The 16287-nt window shown below is 38.5% G+C and overlaps 2 protein-coding genes across 2 annotated transcripts in view; one reads left to right on the forward strand and one right to left on the reverse strand.

The window, feature by feature from the left end:
• The first annotated feature begins 20 nt into the window (after nt 1-20).
• On the forward strand, nt 21-3804 carry pno1 (partner of NOB1 homolog). The gene is made up of 7 exons (XM_042502336.2): nt 21-329; nt 2060-2206; nt 2330-2413; nt 2801-2861; nt 2951-3068; nt 3314-3384; nt 3529-3804. The coding sequence occupies exons 1-7, from the start codon at nt 132-134 to the stop codon at nt 3594-3596; spliced, it is 747 nt and encodes a 248-aa protein (XP_042358270.1). The 5' UTR covers nt 21-131; the 3' UTR covers nt 3597-3804.
• A 983-nt stretch (nt 3805-4787) lies between these two features.
• The window catches only part of ppp3r1a (protein phosphatase 3, regulatory subunit B, alpha a), a 39789-nt gene continuing 28289 nt past the window's right edge, over nt 4788-16287 (reverse strand). The window contains exons 3-6 of the mRNA XM_042502827.2: nt 14992-15168; nt 10950-11009; nt 9835-10019; nt 4788-7070 (exon numbers count right to left, since the gene is read on the reverse strand). Of these exons, the coding sequence (XP_042358761.1) occupies nt 7023-7070; nt 9835-10019; nt 10950-11009; nt 14992-15168 (470 nt within the window). The 3' untranslated portion in view covers nt 4788-7022. The remainder of the gene's footprint in view (nt 7071-9834; nt 10020-10949; nt 11010-14991; nt 15169-16287) is intronic.

Genomic DNA, 16287 nt, shown 5'->3' on the forward strand with positions numbered 1-16287 from the left:
TTTCTATCTACATGCGCCGACAGTGTGACAATTGGGGTCCTTTTCGCTGCACGAGGACACTCTCATGCCTCTGTTGCCCACACTCTGCCTCAGTTTTCACTCTTTAATCTGATTTAAAACTAGTTTCGAGGATGGACACGGATAAAAATATAACCCCGGAGTCTGGCGCTGCCACGGAGAGTATCGACGACGCGGAGTCTTTCACAAAGGTGAAATCTAAAAAGAGTCAGAAGCGAAAACGTGAACAAGATGGAGCGGACATGGACACAGAGGGGCCCGTGGCGAGCAAACGGCCGCAGTTTCCGCCGATTTCAAGCGACAAATTACGGGTAAGTGCTGCCTGTGTACCCGGCTCTGTGCGGTGTCCAAATGATATCCAACGTCAATCCAAATGCGCGTTTATTTAATGTTTGTCACACAGAAGGTAACAACTACTTTGCGCATGCGCAGTATCGTTTTGTAAATGTACCAAATAAAGCTGCGGTAAGTTTGACAAGCAGCACATGGGACAAACAACCGTGGTGGAATAAATATTTAGATTTTTGTTAAAGCACCAACAACACTGTAAAAATATTCAAAGTGACAAATGTATTGGTAATGTTGCGTAAGTAAAAGTATTAAGTGTTACGTAAGTAGTAAAGTATAAGTATAAGTATAAAGTATAATAAGTAGTAAAAGTATTACAGTAAAAGTTTATAGTTTATTTGATATGGACATCACAATAGTATTAGGAATGTACATTTATGGCCAAAAACCAGATGGCCTGTGACTAGTGTTTGTAGTCAAATGCTAATTTGCAACATCTGTCCACATGTGGCTTAAAAAAAAAGAACCAGAATATTAAAAAGTAAAGAAAATGCACACACACAAAACACAAAATACATCCACAAATATCACAAATACACCCCCAAATGTACATCTACAAATAAACATATTACTACTAAATATACTAAACAATACTAACACAAATCCATACACAGAAATACAGCCATGTAATTTACAAAATAAAGGTGTGTCTACCGTGTGAGAACAGTGTTTTTATCCTTTAGCCATGATTGAATACAACTATTAAAAACAATTAAACTGGGTTGCATTTTCAGTTGTATTGGTCGACAGTTCCATAGTGTCAAAGGGACTGATTGTCAAAATTAGGTTTAGCGTAATTTAATGCAACAGTACTTAAAGCGATGCAATGTGATGAAATTAAAGTGTGAAAAGCAAAAGTACTCGATGTGAACCAGAATGTTCCTTGTCAGTGTTAATGCAGCCAAGGTGTCTACATGTCCAAAATTCAATTCTATAATCATAAAGCTTTACATCTGATTAAATGGTATTAGATTAAAAATTGTGAGGTCATAATAGCTACAAACTTGATTTGATCTAATTAAATTTTTTCCTTATTCTAATTTAATTTTGTCAAAATGAGACAAGCTTTCCTGCATGAAAATCCATGTTTATGAGGCTACAGATCTTTAAAGCTAGCACTAAACCACCTAATACTTAATCTTATACTTGCACTTACCGGCTCTTCTTTTGTGGCACTATTTTATTTTATTTATTTATTTAATTTTTGAGAATGTATTTTATTTCACAACACAATACTCTTATGTAATGACTTCAATCACAAGCTATGTTGTAGAAAAAAAAGCTTTATATTCAAAACAGTGGACAGGCTCATAAAATATTCATAAATAATACCTACCCAGCATTACAAGGATTAGTGAGACCACCCACAACTTTGAAAATTAAGCATGCAAATTAATGCATCAGTAATTAAATGCTGAAAAGGACAATCAGTCACAATGACAAGTGTGCTTGCTTTAGTTTTAATACCTCAGTAGATTGTGCTGCTAAGACTTCTGCTCATTCTTTTGGGAATTTAAATTTTGGGTCCACATGACTTTAACTTAATTTTCTGTTTTTCCATGAAGGCATTGTTGATTCTGTAATTTTCAGTAACAAAGGTGGTCTTCAGATAAATGTCAGTTTAGTGCCTCAGAACACAGTTTTGTTAATGCTGTTGTTACATGGTAAATTAATCATTATGTGTGTGTTTCAGGGACCAGATGAGATGCGCAAAATCCCTGTCCCAAGTCACAGGTACACCCCACTGAAAGAAAACTGGCTCAAGATTTTCACCCCCATTGTAGAGAACCTACAGCTTCAAGTTAGATTCAACCTCAAAACTAGGAATGTTGAAATCAAAGTAAGTTTTTCCATCATATATAAGCAATGTTGACCTAACTGAGCCCAACGCCCTTCTGTACTGTTTTTATCTGTTTCCCACGGTTGAGTCCTCAGTGTGTGTAATATGCTTTCCGTTTTTCAGACGTGCAAAGAAACACAGGACATCGCCTCGCTCACGAGAGCAGCAGATTTTGTTAAAGCGTTTGTTCTGGGATTCCAGGTTGAAGTAAGTACTCTAACGAAAGGGTTTGGTGAACTATTATGTTTTTGATTTATGACTCCTCAAATCTTTTTTTTAATCAGGTTTTTGAGTCTGTTTGTGCACAAAATCTGCATTTTAGATGACGTTAAGTGTGGATCCTGTGCTAAAGATTAAGGATTAGGACTAGATTTGGTAATTGGTGTGCTGATACTGCACTTTCATCAAATAACACATCAAGGAGTTGGTGCTGTGTGTTATTTACATATTTGACTGTGGAGAGGTAGAAATTTAAATCTGAGCACTTAGCTTCATAATAGCTGTTACAGTATTTGATTCTTGATGTTATGTTAATGTCCCTTGAACCTGCTTTGATTTTCTTTGTGATGTAACGCCCACACTTTCTCTTCCCAGGATGCTCTCGCTCTGATCAGATTAGACGAGCTTTTCCTAGAAAGCTTCGATGTCACAGACGGTAAGATGGCACTGACATGATAACTCTGTCTCAACTCATTATACCTATGATGTGTAGTCAGTTTTATTCTCATGTCCTCGTCTTGGCAGTGAAACCCCTGAAGGGAGACCACTTATCCAGAGCCATTGGCAGAATAGCAGGGAAGGGAGGAAAAACCAAATTCACAATCGAAAATGTCACAAAGACTCGCATTGTGCTTGCAGACACGTGAGTTCTCCTTCCACCATTTTTCAGTTTTCCTGTTACTATTAATAACATGATCATTAATCTCTATTCGATTATTTTCATCAGTTATTTGATTGATAATAATACACATTATTTTCACAATTCTACAGTGCACAGTAAGAGAAGTTGTCCTTGCTTAGCTTTGTGTTTTGTGGTAAAATGCAGAAACGTATCGTTGTACTTCTGATACAGAATTATTTAACACTCCTTCATCTGTCTCCCAACAGAAAAGTTCACTTATTAGGATCTTTCCAGAACATCAAGATGGCCCGGACAGCGATATGTAACTTAATCTTAGGTAAGAAAGTTTTAGTATTTGTATAAGTATTTGATACAGTAAACTAAGAGTTTATCAGACGGTTGATGTTGCATTTGGAACAAAACTCTTTGAATGCACATGCAGTGCTGAGAATTGACCTTTAAACCTCTTTTGCCTCGACAGGAAGTCCACCTTCAAAGGTCTACGGCAACATCAGGGTGGTGGCTAGCCGGACTGCCGAGAGATTCTGAAGTCTGGTGGGCTGCTGCGTGTTATTTATCATTTACCCCACTGGCTGGTGGGAATCCCACATTGATCTGTGACTGTTTGGACCGACACCTCAGGTTCCTCTGTTGTGGCCTGCTGACCCAAAACATGAGGCAAAATAATGATACATGCATGAACAGAGTGCAGTTATATGTAAGCATTATTTGTGTAAATAAATAATTTCAATCCCCAGTACATTGGGTTTTATTCAATGCAAGGTGCTATTCCATCCACCTCTTTTTTTTTTTCGAATTTGCTCAAAACATTTTTGGAAACTCAAATCTGGAAATATTGCAAACATTTTCATGCTTTTGTTGAGGTGGAAATGTTGGTGCATCAATAAAAGGTAAATGCGACAAAGTGCAATTTAAATAGATCCAGCAAATGAATGATGTAACGTCATAGCAAAGGCCTCTGCAAGCTCTCCTCGTCATCTCTGGAGGCTTTAACTGTGCTTACGTGGACGCAGGACTGTTAGGATAACTCTTCCAAAAGCACACAGCTGTAATATTAGTTGTTTGTAACTCTATTTCCATTGTCCAGTGTTCTCTCTCTTATGGATTTTAGGTTCTTCATATGAGGTTTTGAATGGCCCTTTAATGATGTTACCTTGTTGCGTTCTCTTCTGCAGCGGCACCTAACTGAAGAATTGCATTACAGTAGTGGATGGAAATGAATCTGCATTTTCTTTTTCCAATTTTAGGAAAATTTGGGCTACCCAACTACTGAAGTTAGGGTGGAGCTATTTGGCTGTAGAATAATATCGGAGAATCATGATACACAATATATCAATACCTTGAAAATAATTTTGAGCCTAATGCAAACTACTGAAATACAAAATTATTTAATTAAAAAGTTAAATCAAGTCGCTACTGCCATATAAAGTTCAATAAAGTACTGTCATAAAGTTAAAAATACTGTTATAATACTGTAAAAGTAGAAGGATCCAGCTTATCTGGAGCTGAACCTGTTTTTGCTGAGGACTTAAAGCTTTCAATCAACAGCTGGAGGTTAGCATTAGCAGAAAGTTAAACTGTCACTAACTGGCACCTTTAAATTTAACTGATAGATAACTCTACACTGCAGCCTGACAAAGTTTGTGTTAATGACTCTTCAGTCAGCTCAATAACATCCTGAAGGGAAATGAGGTTTTGGAAGAATGACCAACAAGGTGATTACTTTCAACATTTCAAAGTTTATTTAAATTTTATTTAATTTTCATACAGTATCAAGTTTCCAACAGTCCCACAGCATAAGATGCAGCATGCAGAAAAAGGAAAAAAAAAGGTTCTCAAACTTAAATCTTTTCAGATATCCCCCACACAAACTAAAAAGAACCCAAGTCCCTCTGAGAAAAAATAGCACTTACAAACTAAAGCGCGGTCTGAACTATACAGAGAACAGAGAGCCAGAACTGCATTTAACAAATACTTATATACAAAAGAAAGAAAAAAAACATCAAAATTTCCCCTTTAAGCTGAGTACAGTGTGTGGCAGTTTGAGACAGGATCAGATATGCAACTTTTACTGGAATAGAAGCATCTCGCTGACCCGGGTAAAATACAAAAAGTTACATGTAGTTCAGTTCATTTGGATTACCTCTCATAATATGTGTACATTTACCAAAGTTTGGCAACATCCATATTGTATACCATTAAATTCTTAAATATATTAACATCACCATCCATGTGTAAACAAGAGGATTATTTCAAAAAATGCATCTACATGCACAACAAAAAATATATTTCCATGTCATGCAAGCACAGGGAGGCCCAAGCCGTGCAGAGCTTTGGGATAAGGGACAACGGAGCGCTCCTGATTTCACATCTCTGACTGAAAACTCCTGTTCAAACCTGCAGTCGGCCTCCAAAGCAAAACAAAAGCCATCCCAATGCCGTTTATAGTAGGAAGCATTTTCCCTTAGAAATAAACATTTGGTTGAATTTCTCCCTGTTCGTGTTAGTGGGTCGGAGGGGAGAAAATTAGGTGATTGTGACAGAAAAAGAAGTGGGAGAGGAAGCCAACTTTTGAAATGTACACGTTCCCAAAAAAAACTAAAAAAACAAAACTACAATATACAGTCTATCCCATTGCACACTGATCTTGCCAACGTGTTAAGATTTTAAGTGTTGCGTTAAAGAAAACTCTGACCCGTCCTGCGCTGTACCGAAAAAAGTATTCAGAAGGGCTCATGTGAAGCAGAGGCAGAGCCTTCTCCTCCTGCTGTTAAAGATGAGCGCACATTGATTACCTAATATACACATATTGGTTAAAAAACGCTGCCTGCAGATAAGTCTCTTAAATTGCTATGCACTCGCACAAACGGTGTATAATATCACCATTATTTCACTCTTTGCCACCCAGCCTCTGTTCTTAACGTTAAATAAAAATCTAAAGATTTCACTACAGTTCATTTGTCAGTGTGAGCGCGGCTTTGCTTTGGAGATTGTCTTATGGATGCACACTGGTAAACGCAAAAAAAATGCTTCATCAAGAGTAAACCATGTATCAGTTTGCAGCCACAATATTTTGGAAAGACATTTTCTTGGCATTAATTTAATCTACCTATGATTTCATGACAGGAAACAAGGATAATCTCCAACAATATAAACACATTCTTAAGTATGAATAAAACTAGCAATCTTACCACAAATAAAGAAAAAAAAACATGAACTGCTTTGCTGAGAGTGTCTGGAAGCTTTACTGGTCTAATCCAAACACCTTGTAAGCTAAAACAGAGGACAAAAAAGTCAGAAATTTAGTTTTGCATGTAATATGACTCGAGGTCGTGCAGTTGGAGGTGTCACAAGCCAGTTGGGCGTGACATCAGCGGTGATGATAGGTAATAACTTGGACTGGTTTCTGGATATGTTCTGGTTGGCACTTCATACCCTACTTTCTAGTTGTACTGTAAGTCAAGTGTTAATATGCTATACACTTCCCCTCACTAGACAACCGTAGATATACTTGTATTTTTTCTTCTTTATAAAAGACAAGAACAAAAAATAAATATCAAAAATAACAATTAACAAAAAAAAAAAAGAGAAAGGATGAAATATGAACAAGCCAACCAGCCTCTCCCCCCTCATCCATAATTGGAGTTGCTCTTGCGAATGACAAATAAGATGTCCTTCAGTCTCTTAAAGTGCTACGACCGGGTTATTGAGAGGATTTACAGTTCAATAACACTTCAAAGTTGGCTTCACGAGGCCCGTGGTTCTTTTTGAAAGAAAAAGTGGCTTCACGGAGAGAGAGAAAGAAAGAAAGAGAGCGAGAGAGAGAAAGAGAGAGAATACTTCCATTGAGTTACACAGAGAGCGCTTTGCCGGACGTCTTGAGCAGATCTTCAGAGATGGTGGAGAAAGCGAGTGTCAAGGAGGAAGGGGGGGAGTCAGCAAGCGGAAGGGCGCTCACACGTCCACCACCATCTTTTTGTGTATATCAAGACCTCCGACCACCTGGGAGAGCGAGTGAGAGGGAGGAAGAGGAAAAAATATTCTTTAATCCAGTGCTGTTGTGGGCAGTGATGTTAATATTACAGGCAAACCCTTTGTCACACAGACATACTGAGTTGTCACAGGAGGCAAAAGCACAGGTGTTAATAATAACATTAACGATGGCTCAGTTTCATTAGGTGATCCTGATAACCAGTGATACTCAATTTACCGTCCGGGGGCTAAATCTGTCTCCCGAGTCATTTTCTTATTCACAATAAAATAAAGTGATTCACACAGGGAATTGATTTTGCCTTTTAAGGTGCCAGAGTGAATAAAAAAGCATGAAAACAGAGCTTCAAAAAAGTGCCAGAGGAGGATCCCCTGCAACCTTTGACAGAGGTCCTGTCCAAGCCCCTAATGTCCTAAAATCATAGAAATAACCTAAAATCCGAGAATTGTCCTAAAATCTGAGAATTGTCCTAAAATCTGAGAAATGTCCTAAAATCCACAAGCAGAGCAACTTGTGTGTCCCTGCTGTCGGCCATGAAGCAGCATGCTCAGCAGCAGGGCCCTGGAGTTGCAGTTATCGTCATCGGTTGCACCTGTGCTCCTACTGTGACGAGTCAAAATGTTTGCTATGAAAAAAAGCCTACTCTGAGTCAGACCCTCCCCCACCTCTAACATACAATACGTTCTCTTTTTAAGGTTTGGTTGCTGGATTTGTCCATACCTAGAACCACCAATTAGCAAAATTTTCCATTAAATTTAACAATTGTGTAGTTTAGTATTACACTTTGACATGTCGCGAGTCATTTTAAACAAAGCAAGGTCAAACCTTGAAGTGACAGAGGAGGTTAAGTCTCTAGTTTGGGTAAATCTAAAATATAAACAAACTGGATCCTACATTTCCCAGATTGCGTCACCGTATCCAGGTTTACTACACCATCCAGCCTCTGTTCTTAACACCAAATATATAAACTGAACTCTGTGGGTAAAATCAGTGGAGTGCAGCTTCAAATCGACACATGGTTTCAGCACTACACAGCTTCTAACACTCAAACGTGTTATACATACTGTTGAAATCTTACAGCAGCACTGGAGGAGTAAACACACTTTTCTTTACTACTACCAACCTTGTGACAAAATCTATTTTTATATCCACCGTCCTATTTTTACACCCTCTTTGTTACAGTTTCTTTCTCTCCACAGCGTTCAGATAAGTTGCACAATGAGCTACACTGAAATCATGTCACACTGTCTCTTCCCTGAACCTTAAAGTGTTTGAGCGTCGCCGCCTTTGTTACAAATGGGATCTAATATTCTCTTGCGCCATCCTGAAAATACACTCCCACAAGGACGCGAGTTCTTTTCAGTTCAAGGCTCCGGAGATGCAGCCGTTGAATGTGGGCCTTGTGTCTGTCAGAGTTACTGTCTTTCATTTCAGAATATGTCTCTGAGCATTGCAGGCGCCACTGGGGTCCAACAAGAGATGAGTTGTGCGTGGTTGTGATTTTTCCTCTTTGATCTTGAATTAGATAATTGAGGCCGTGTTCTTTCCCTTTAAATTGTTAGGCCAGATTTTAAATCAGTATCCCAGCGGTCATAGATGAGCAAAAATGTTGTTTTCTTCGGCATCAAAATATCAAAATATCTCCAGGATGAAATCATTTCTATCAAATAGTCATATCTTGATTTGAACTACATCAAAATATCATGACTCCATCAGATATTAATAAAAAATAATTTAAAAAAAAGCACCGGCCTTGCTTGCATCACTCCACTCCTTTCTATTTTTTGACTGCATTGTCAGCTGTCGATTCATAAACTCTGCTTAACAGATTTTTCTCTACAGAGATCTAGCCTTCTATTGTTCACTTCTTGTTGATTAGTTAAATATTTCTATAGACCTTGTGAATCAGGTTTGTAAAATAAGAAATATAAAAATAAATGACCTTAGCTTTACTTAAAGAAGAATGTCACTGCTGGAAAGATGTTCTTTTCTTACTGTATGTAGATATTTTTTACTTTCAGTTGATTATACACTAATGAAAACATAGTTATGAATAGATGCCCTTGCATCATACACACTAGACCTTTAATTTAGGCTTGGTCATTAAGTTTAATTTAGAGGAGAACTGTCCAACAGATATACGTAATTGGTTGTGAATTTTTTGGTCCCTGGTGTTGCAATTATCCTCTCACTGCAGTATTACAGCAGAGCCACTCCCTGTGTATCACTGCAAGCTGAAAACTCATCTTTCCAAAGAAATGTATGAACTCTCCACCCCTCCTCACTCTATTACGTTCTTGTTTTAAAGAAACAAAACTCTACCTCTTTGATTTAAAACAGATTTTTCTCCCCTTATATTAGTAATAATGTCAGCACACTATGTGCACTCCTGACTATTGCTTCCTCACTTTAAATATAAGCTTATTTCACAGTAGTGCTCATAAATATTCTTACATAAGCTTCAGCTGGACGGCCTCGATGCAGAATAAATGTAACCTTTCATGTGTTGCTGACACTCCTATAGTATAACAGCCTAAGTGCTTGCTCAGTATTTTTAGCGCCCCATCATACAGTGTGTATGTATGTTTACGGCCCTTGACACTGTAATTCAACAGCAAGCGTGAAACTGAAACCCAGTGCTGTCTAGCCTGAGCAAGAGCTGTTTTGTTTCTGCAGAGTTTTTCCCCTTTGACATTTGCCTTCACCATAATATGCTGCATCAGCAGAAATGTCACCTCCCTCCCAAAAAATTACCCCAGGACGGCTTTGACTTACTGCACAGAACTCTTCAAAGGATATCCTGCCGTCGCCGTCCTTGTCTGCGTTGATGATGGTTTTGTCCACGATCTGCTGGAGCTGCGTGTCCTTCAGGTTGTTGCCCACCATCATCTTCAGCACCTGGAAGAGCTCGCCGTTGGAGATGTAGCCGTCCTTGTCCATGTCGTAGATCCTGAAAGCGACTGTGAGTGCAGGGCGAAGCATGAGAGAGGGGAGGAACAGACATAAAGTTAGAAAAGAGTGCAAATTAGTTACACAAGGACACCTACAGAGCAACAAACGTTAGGAGAGTAAAGTAATCTCTGAGGGCCGTCTACCACAGTAACATTTGCTAGACTCTTACATTAAGTGTTGTTCTGTTTTTAACCCTCTGAAACCTGGATCAACATCACTTTTCTTGTGCATTCAGATGCCTTTCATGAGTATGTACACCTTGGGAATTGGTTTTAATACTTTAGGAAACATGGAATAAAAGGCAATGAGTAACTTGTAAGACATGTCCCACAAATTGCAAGAAATTAGTAGATTTAGAAAAATTATTTTAAAAAAAAAGTCTAGGAAAAATGTCCAGAGAACTTAACTTATAATTATCATAATTATATATTTATTTCTTAATTTCTTCTTAAGTTGCTCATTGCCTTCTTCCCATGTTTTTGAAAGAGATCAAGCCAATTTACCAAGAGTTCAAAGGGTTAAACTCTATCCCCTGCTATAAACTCTTGAGCAAACCAAAACAATAAGCCCTTATCAAACATGCTCTTTTCTTCTTTACAGTTACGCTGGCACCACTGAAAGTAGACACATCTCAACTTCCTTCCAGCCTTTTTGTTTTTGAGAGTCGTTGGACTGGAGAGTGACTTTCTGTTACCCCACTATCCTTTACCAGGTGAGCCCAAAAGTTCATTTGCCACACTGCTAAACATTTATATTTCTCCCCAAGGTAGTTTTATGTCATAGCAGTGAGGCAAGGTGAGACAAACAGAACAGGGGAGACACAGGAGACAAAGCCCCGGCTGGTTTAAATCCCAAAACAGCAAAACAAGCATATATTTGGAGACAAGACACCATGAACAGGTACCATATTGTTTTAATGAAGAAGCAGCTTTACTTACACCGAAGCTTCTGTTCTTTGTCCCCCTTGACGCTGAACTGTGAGACTCCCTCGATGAACTCTGGGAGATGAGAACAATCAGCGCTGAGAGTTTTAAAGATTATCTGGCTTTTGTACAGTCTCCGATAATAGACTTGATGAATATAATTTATTCAGAAAACACCAAATATAAACTGAAAGTCCATCTAAAACTACATAAGAACATATCAGTGTACTAGAAATCTTTCCCCTAAACAGTTTTCATTCAGTGTTAGGACACAATTTAATTAGTGTTTTCCCTAAATATGAGTTAGCTTTATTAAAGAAGATTAGCTTCAAATTAGGGATGCACGATTATATCGGCACAACATAGGTACGCCCTATGATCTGCGTCTCAGAGAGTGGTGTGTGCCTGATGCTCGTTCCCATCAGCTCGAATTACAAGTATCTTGTTACTTGTTGGTTAAACTCACAAGTTGTGACCTAAAAAGTTGTTCATTAACTTGATATTTGCCATAACCCCATTATTTAAATCACAGAAGACCTCAGACTCAACTGTAACTTCCAACAGAGATGTTTCTGTGATTTTTATAATCATTATTCATTAAGGTTTTTGCTCTTTGTTAATGTAGCTTAGCTGTAAGTGAAATTTATTTTAAATTGGTGACAAATTGATGTTGGGGTTTTATGATTTAACTGTAGGTTTAACCAGTTCAACATAAATGCTACCAAGTGTCTGAAAAATGAAACCTGTCAGTGTAAAGTTAACATCTAAACAGTTACATAACATTAGCTAGATAGTAATTTTAATCTAATATTTTCATGGCACATGAAGCCATGAAGCAAGGAAAGTATACAACGGAGGGCGTGTAATGCGCTGCTGTTACAGTCTGATAAATAATAGTCTTGGTTAACTCTGCTTCAGGCTGCCTCTCCTAGCTATCGCAAGCACAACCAAAGCTGTTGAGGGTGAATTTTCACTTTTTGTATCACTTTTAGTTTGATTGAGCATTATGGTGTGTTCACACCGAACACGACGCAAGTGTTTTGTGTGGCGAGTTTACATACAAAGTCAATGCAAAGATGCACATTCATGCCGGGAGTTGAGATTTTTCAGCTTGAGCGAGAATTTCCTATGTTGCTGTGCTACAATAGCCAATCAGCATTAAGATTTAGTTGAGATTTTCCTGATGTTACTGAGATCCAGAAATGAAGGATAAACTATGTCGCAGCTAAACTATCAGCACTCAGGACCTGGCGGGCTCGGAGATCAGTGAGCAAATCTATACATACATGGTAAGTTTTAAATTATCCCTGTGTCTTGTGTAAGCTATTGTTCTTGAGTTGCTTCTTAGCAAAATGCTCTGAGTAAGTTGGTATTTTATAGTGGGAAGTAGACAACAGAGTAATGCGCTGCCCTGACAGTCAGATAAATTATAGTCTTGGTTCACTCTGCTTCAAGGCCGTGAGCCTGCGTGTTTATATCCAGTTGTATTTTACTGTAAACCACGTTAGCCGTTAGCTGCCACTCCTAGCTAATGCAAGTTAGCTTTAAAAATACCCTTGTGTCTTGTGTAAACTATTTTTGTTGAGTTGCTTCTTAGCAAAACGCTCAGAGTAATTTAAGCTGGTCTTCTATTGTGGAAAGTAAACAACAGAGGGCGTGTAATGTGCTGTTGTGACAGTTCAATAAATAATAAAGAGCGTTAGCTTCTTCACTCTACTTCAGGGCACGGATCCTAGCCATTAGCTGCCTCTCCGAGCTAACGCAAGCACAACTACAACTGTTGAGGGTGAATTTTCGGAAGTTGGAAAATGCTCCAAAAATACTCCGGCAGCCGTATACGTGTGAGCAATATGGAGCAATATGGCCCTTTAATGTTTAACTTGTGCTGTATTTTGTATAAAATATTATGTTTTTATTTGTTCTCTTGTATTTTATTTGTATTCTTTGATCATTTTTACTATGTAAAGCATCTTTGAGTTCCCACTCTAAAATTAAAATGTATTACGTGCAGTGTTCGCACCTGTATTTATTGTAGCAGATGAATATTAACTTCACTATATTACACCCATATATTACCAGCTTGTGAATTTTACCAAAACACCCCCCTTTTTGTTGGATCCTGTGATTTGTTTTTTGTTTTATTATCTCCTACCTGTGTGTACTACTGTGGGTGTAATGACGTGTAATGATGTAGGCACGTCCGTGCTCGCTCCGGTCAAAGCCCTTCCTGAATGCCGGAGGTGAGTTATCATTAAGCCGAGCTTTGCTAAAATAAGTTGATAACATTTAGTATTTATGATTTTAACGTGACCAAAATATTGTAACTTGTGTTGTGTAACATCCGAGTTGTCTTGTGAGTCCTGTTGAGTTTTGTGTTCGTTAATTTAAGTTTTAATGAGTTTAGTGTTGTGATGACAAAGCTAACGCTAGCATGCAAAGTTAGCTTCTGTTACTGACTAAAGGTTTCGCTTTCGCTGTTTGATGTGGCCATTTTGTTTCTTATCAGGAGGTATGAGCTCAACCGCCGTCAGCACACACACACAGCTAATTAATGTTATTCTATTGTACCACGAGTATGGAGATATTTTTATGATTAATGGTGTTGTTGTTTTCATTTATTGTAATTTAAGCTATTTTAGCTGTTACATGTTAAGAAATATTTTATTGTAATGTTTTATATGTAATTAGTTTTACATGTTAAATATGAAAATTTTTTTCCTCATGAAAAATGACCAAAAAAGGGTTTTCTGCTTATTTAAATGATTAATGACATGTTTATGAAACGGGAAATGAAAAAGCCCTTCCTGAATGGACGGAGGAGGTATGAGCTCAACCGCCGTCACTGTACACACACAGCTCATTGATGTCTTTCTATTGTACCACAGTAAAGAGCCAGAGACCCACTGCTGTTTCCTGTCACATTATTATACCAGCCCAGAACATAATGCAGAGAGAGAGAGAGAAATCACAGTAGACGAAGTCCTTGAGCTGGCCGAATACATGTTAGGATGCTTTCATGGCGCTGATTTACACTGAGATGAAATACAAAAACTAACACTGACAAAACTGGTTTAGCTGCATATTTCGTCCTAGTTGTTGTCATTCTTTGGGCAGTTTCTAGTGTCTCAATGCAAACCAGGTCTCTAGTGCTGGGTTACTCCATTTTTTTGGCTCTAGGGGTGTAAACTTGACTGCTGTCTTGCAAAAAGTCTGTTCACATGAGAATTTCTCTGTGAAACTCAACATGACTTCTATCGTTTAATAAATTACGACACCAGTATGCTGAGAGTCATAGAGTGCTTCATGTGATCATATTTTTTTCACAACTTCAATTCACTAATGTGTGCATGGGAGCGTTAAGTTTCATAAAATGCGTGGCATGTCCACATGCTGAACTACCAACTCCGTCAAATACGCTGAGCTTCAACACACCAAAAACTGAATAGACTGTAGCTGCTGCAGTAGCAGACCATCCACATGTCACATTAAAAACCATCAAAATAGTACTTTCCTAAAACTGGGCACAAAAAAGATAAAATGTAGCTATCATTTGACTGGAGATGTTTTAATACCACTTAGTACTGTGTTATTTCGGTCAATACCTTAAAAGTATCAAGCATATATACCCAGCCCTAATTCAGTCAAATGATAGGTGGTCACAGTCACATTTCCATTTAACACTTCATATTTAGCTCAAAAATATCTGGAGGCCTCTGGATCTGATGCAACTGTTCTGTTATATTTTAGGGACATACTGAGCTCGGTGTACGTTTGCAAGGCGGGACAAGATTAGAGCCTAGATGCCAAATGCCAACTCAAAAACCTATTCAGACAGTAAATCTTTGACTGGACTTGGAGCTCTTCTAAAGTCACAAAAACAACTGTGGCACCACAAAGCAGAATTCAAAGTGAAGCAATTGTGAGAAAGACCTTTTGAAATATGACAAAATACCAATAACATTTAAGCAGTGTTGTGGTATCTTTGACACCGCTCACAGACTAACAGACCAGAATAAAGCTGTAAACCCAAGAGCCAACAGCAGAGTTTATTGCTTACCTTTAAAGTCCACCTCTCCGTTCCCGTCCGTGTCGAATATGTCAATAACCCTTTGCACCAGCGGATTCTGTTGCAGCTCCGGCAGCGACATGAACTCCTCCACGCTGAGCGAGCCGGAGTTATCTAGGTCGAGTTTCTTAAATCTCTTCCCTAGCCTCTTAATCTCATCAGCATCGACTGGACAAAGACAAAAAAGAAAAAAGATCCGGATGAGACATTTTCTTTGCAGACATTCAGCTGATGTTCTCCTAGATCACCAAAATTAATTAACAAATGATTAACCCTTTGAAACCTGGAGCAACATCACTTTTCTTGTGCTGCGTGTGGACACCTGTGAAACCTTCAAAACTGAGCAAATTGGTTTTCATTCTTTTGAAAACATGAGAAAATTTCAATGAGCAACTTGGCAAGAACTGTTATTCATTTCAAATCTTTTGGATTTCTTCTTAAGTTGCTATTGCTTTTTATCTTTTTTGAAAGACATCAAGCCAATTCGCTTAGGTCTCAAAGGGTTAAGTATGCAGGGGACAGATGCATGGTGCACTGACAGATCTCTAATATCTGAGCAGCCTTATATTGAGGTAATAGTACAAGACGAAAGCAGGAAAGAGTTAAAAATGAGCCACGGTGCTCTGTTCACCTGCAGCAACATTCTTCCAAGATGGATAAAAAAAATCACACACTAAGCCAGTGGACATTTGTACAAAATATAAAGATACACGCTAACACCTGCATGAACAGTAGTCATAAATTTTAGTAGCCAACACTTGTAACTAGGTCAAGGACACCACTTCCGTCCTGCGCTAACCGCTCCAAGCTGCAGACCCACTATAACCACAGTACATTTTGTTCTGCTCCTCTCCACAGAGACCTCAAATGGGTGAGACTACTGGAAAAGCTCCAACTGCTCGACCATAAACGATATATGTCGCCAGCCCTGGAACTGCTCCGACACCAAAGGAAACAAGGGAAAGGTAGGAAAGATATCTGAGGAAAAGGAGTAATGAGGAATTAACAGAGAGAGAGAAAGAGAGAGAGAAATGCACAGATAAAACTTTTGCAAACTTACAGCCTTTGTTGTCTACGGGTGCTTTTCTATAAGAGGGTGTCTGGATCTTTTGTTCTCCTGCCATCAGAAACAGCCCACCTCCTCAGCCGGTATACTCAACAATAGCAAGGAGTAATCCAGAAGCAATAACAAAGCCAGTTGTTAATTACTATATAAGCTCATTCACACATAGTCACCTGATCCCATCGGCCAACCACAAACTACTACTTCACTCCCTTTAATCTGGG

Source organism: Plectropomus leopardus, chromosome 13 (genome assembly GCF_026936395.1).
Source record: "Plectropomus leopardus strain MGB_pleo_1.0 chromosome 13, ASM2693639v1, whole genome shotgun sequence".
In the NCBI taxonomy this organism is placed as follows: domain Eukaryota; kingdom Metazoa; phylum Chordata; class Actinopteri; order Perciformes; family Serranidae; genus Plectropomus; species Plectropomus leopardus.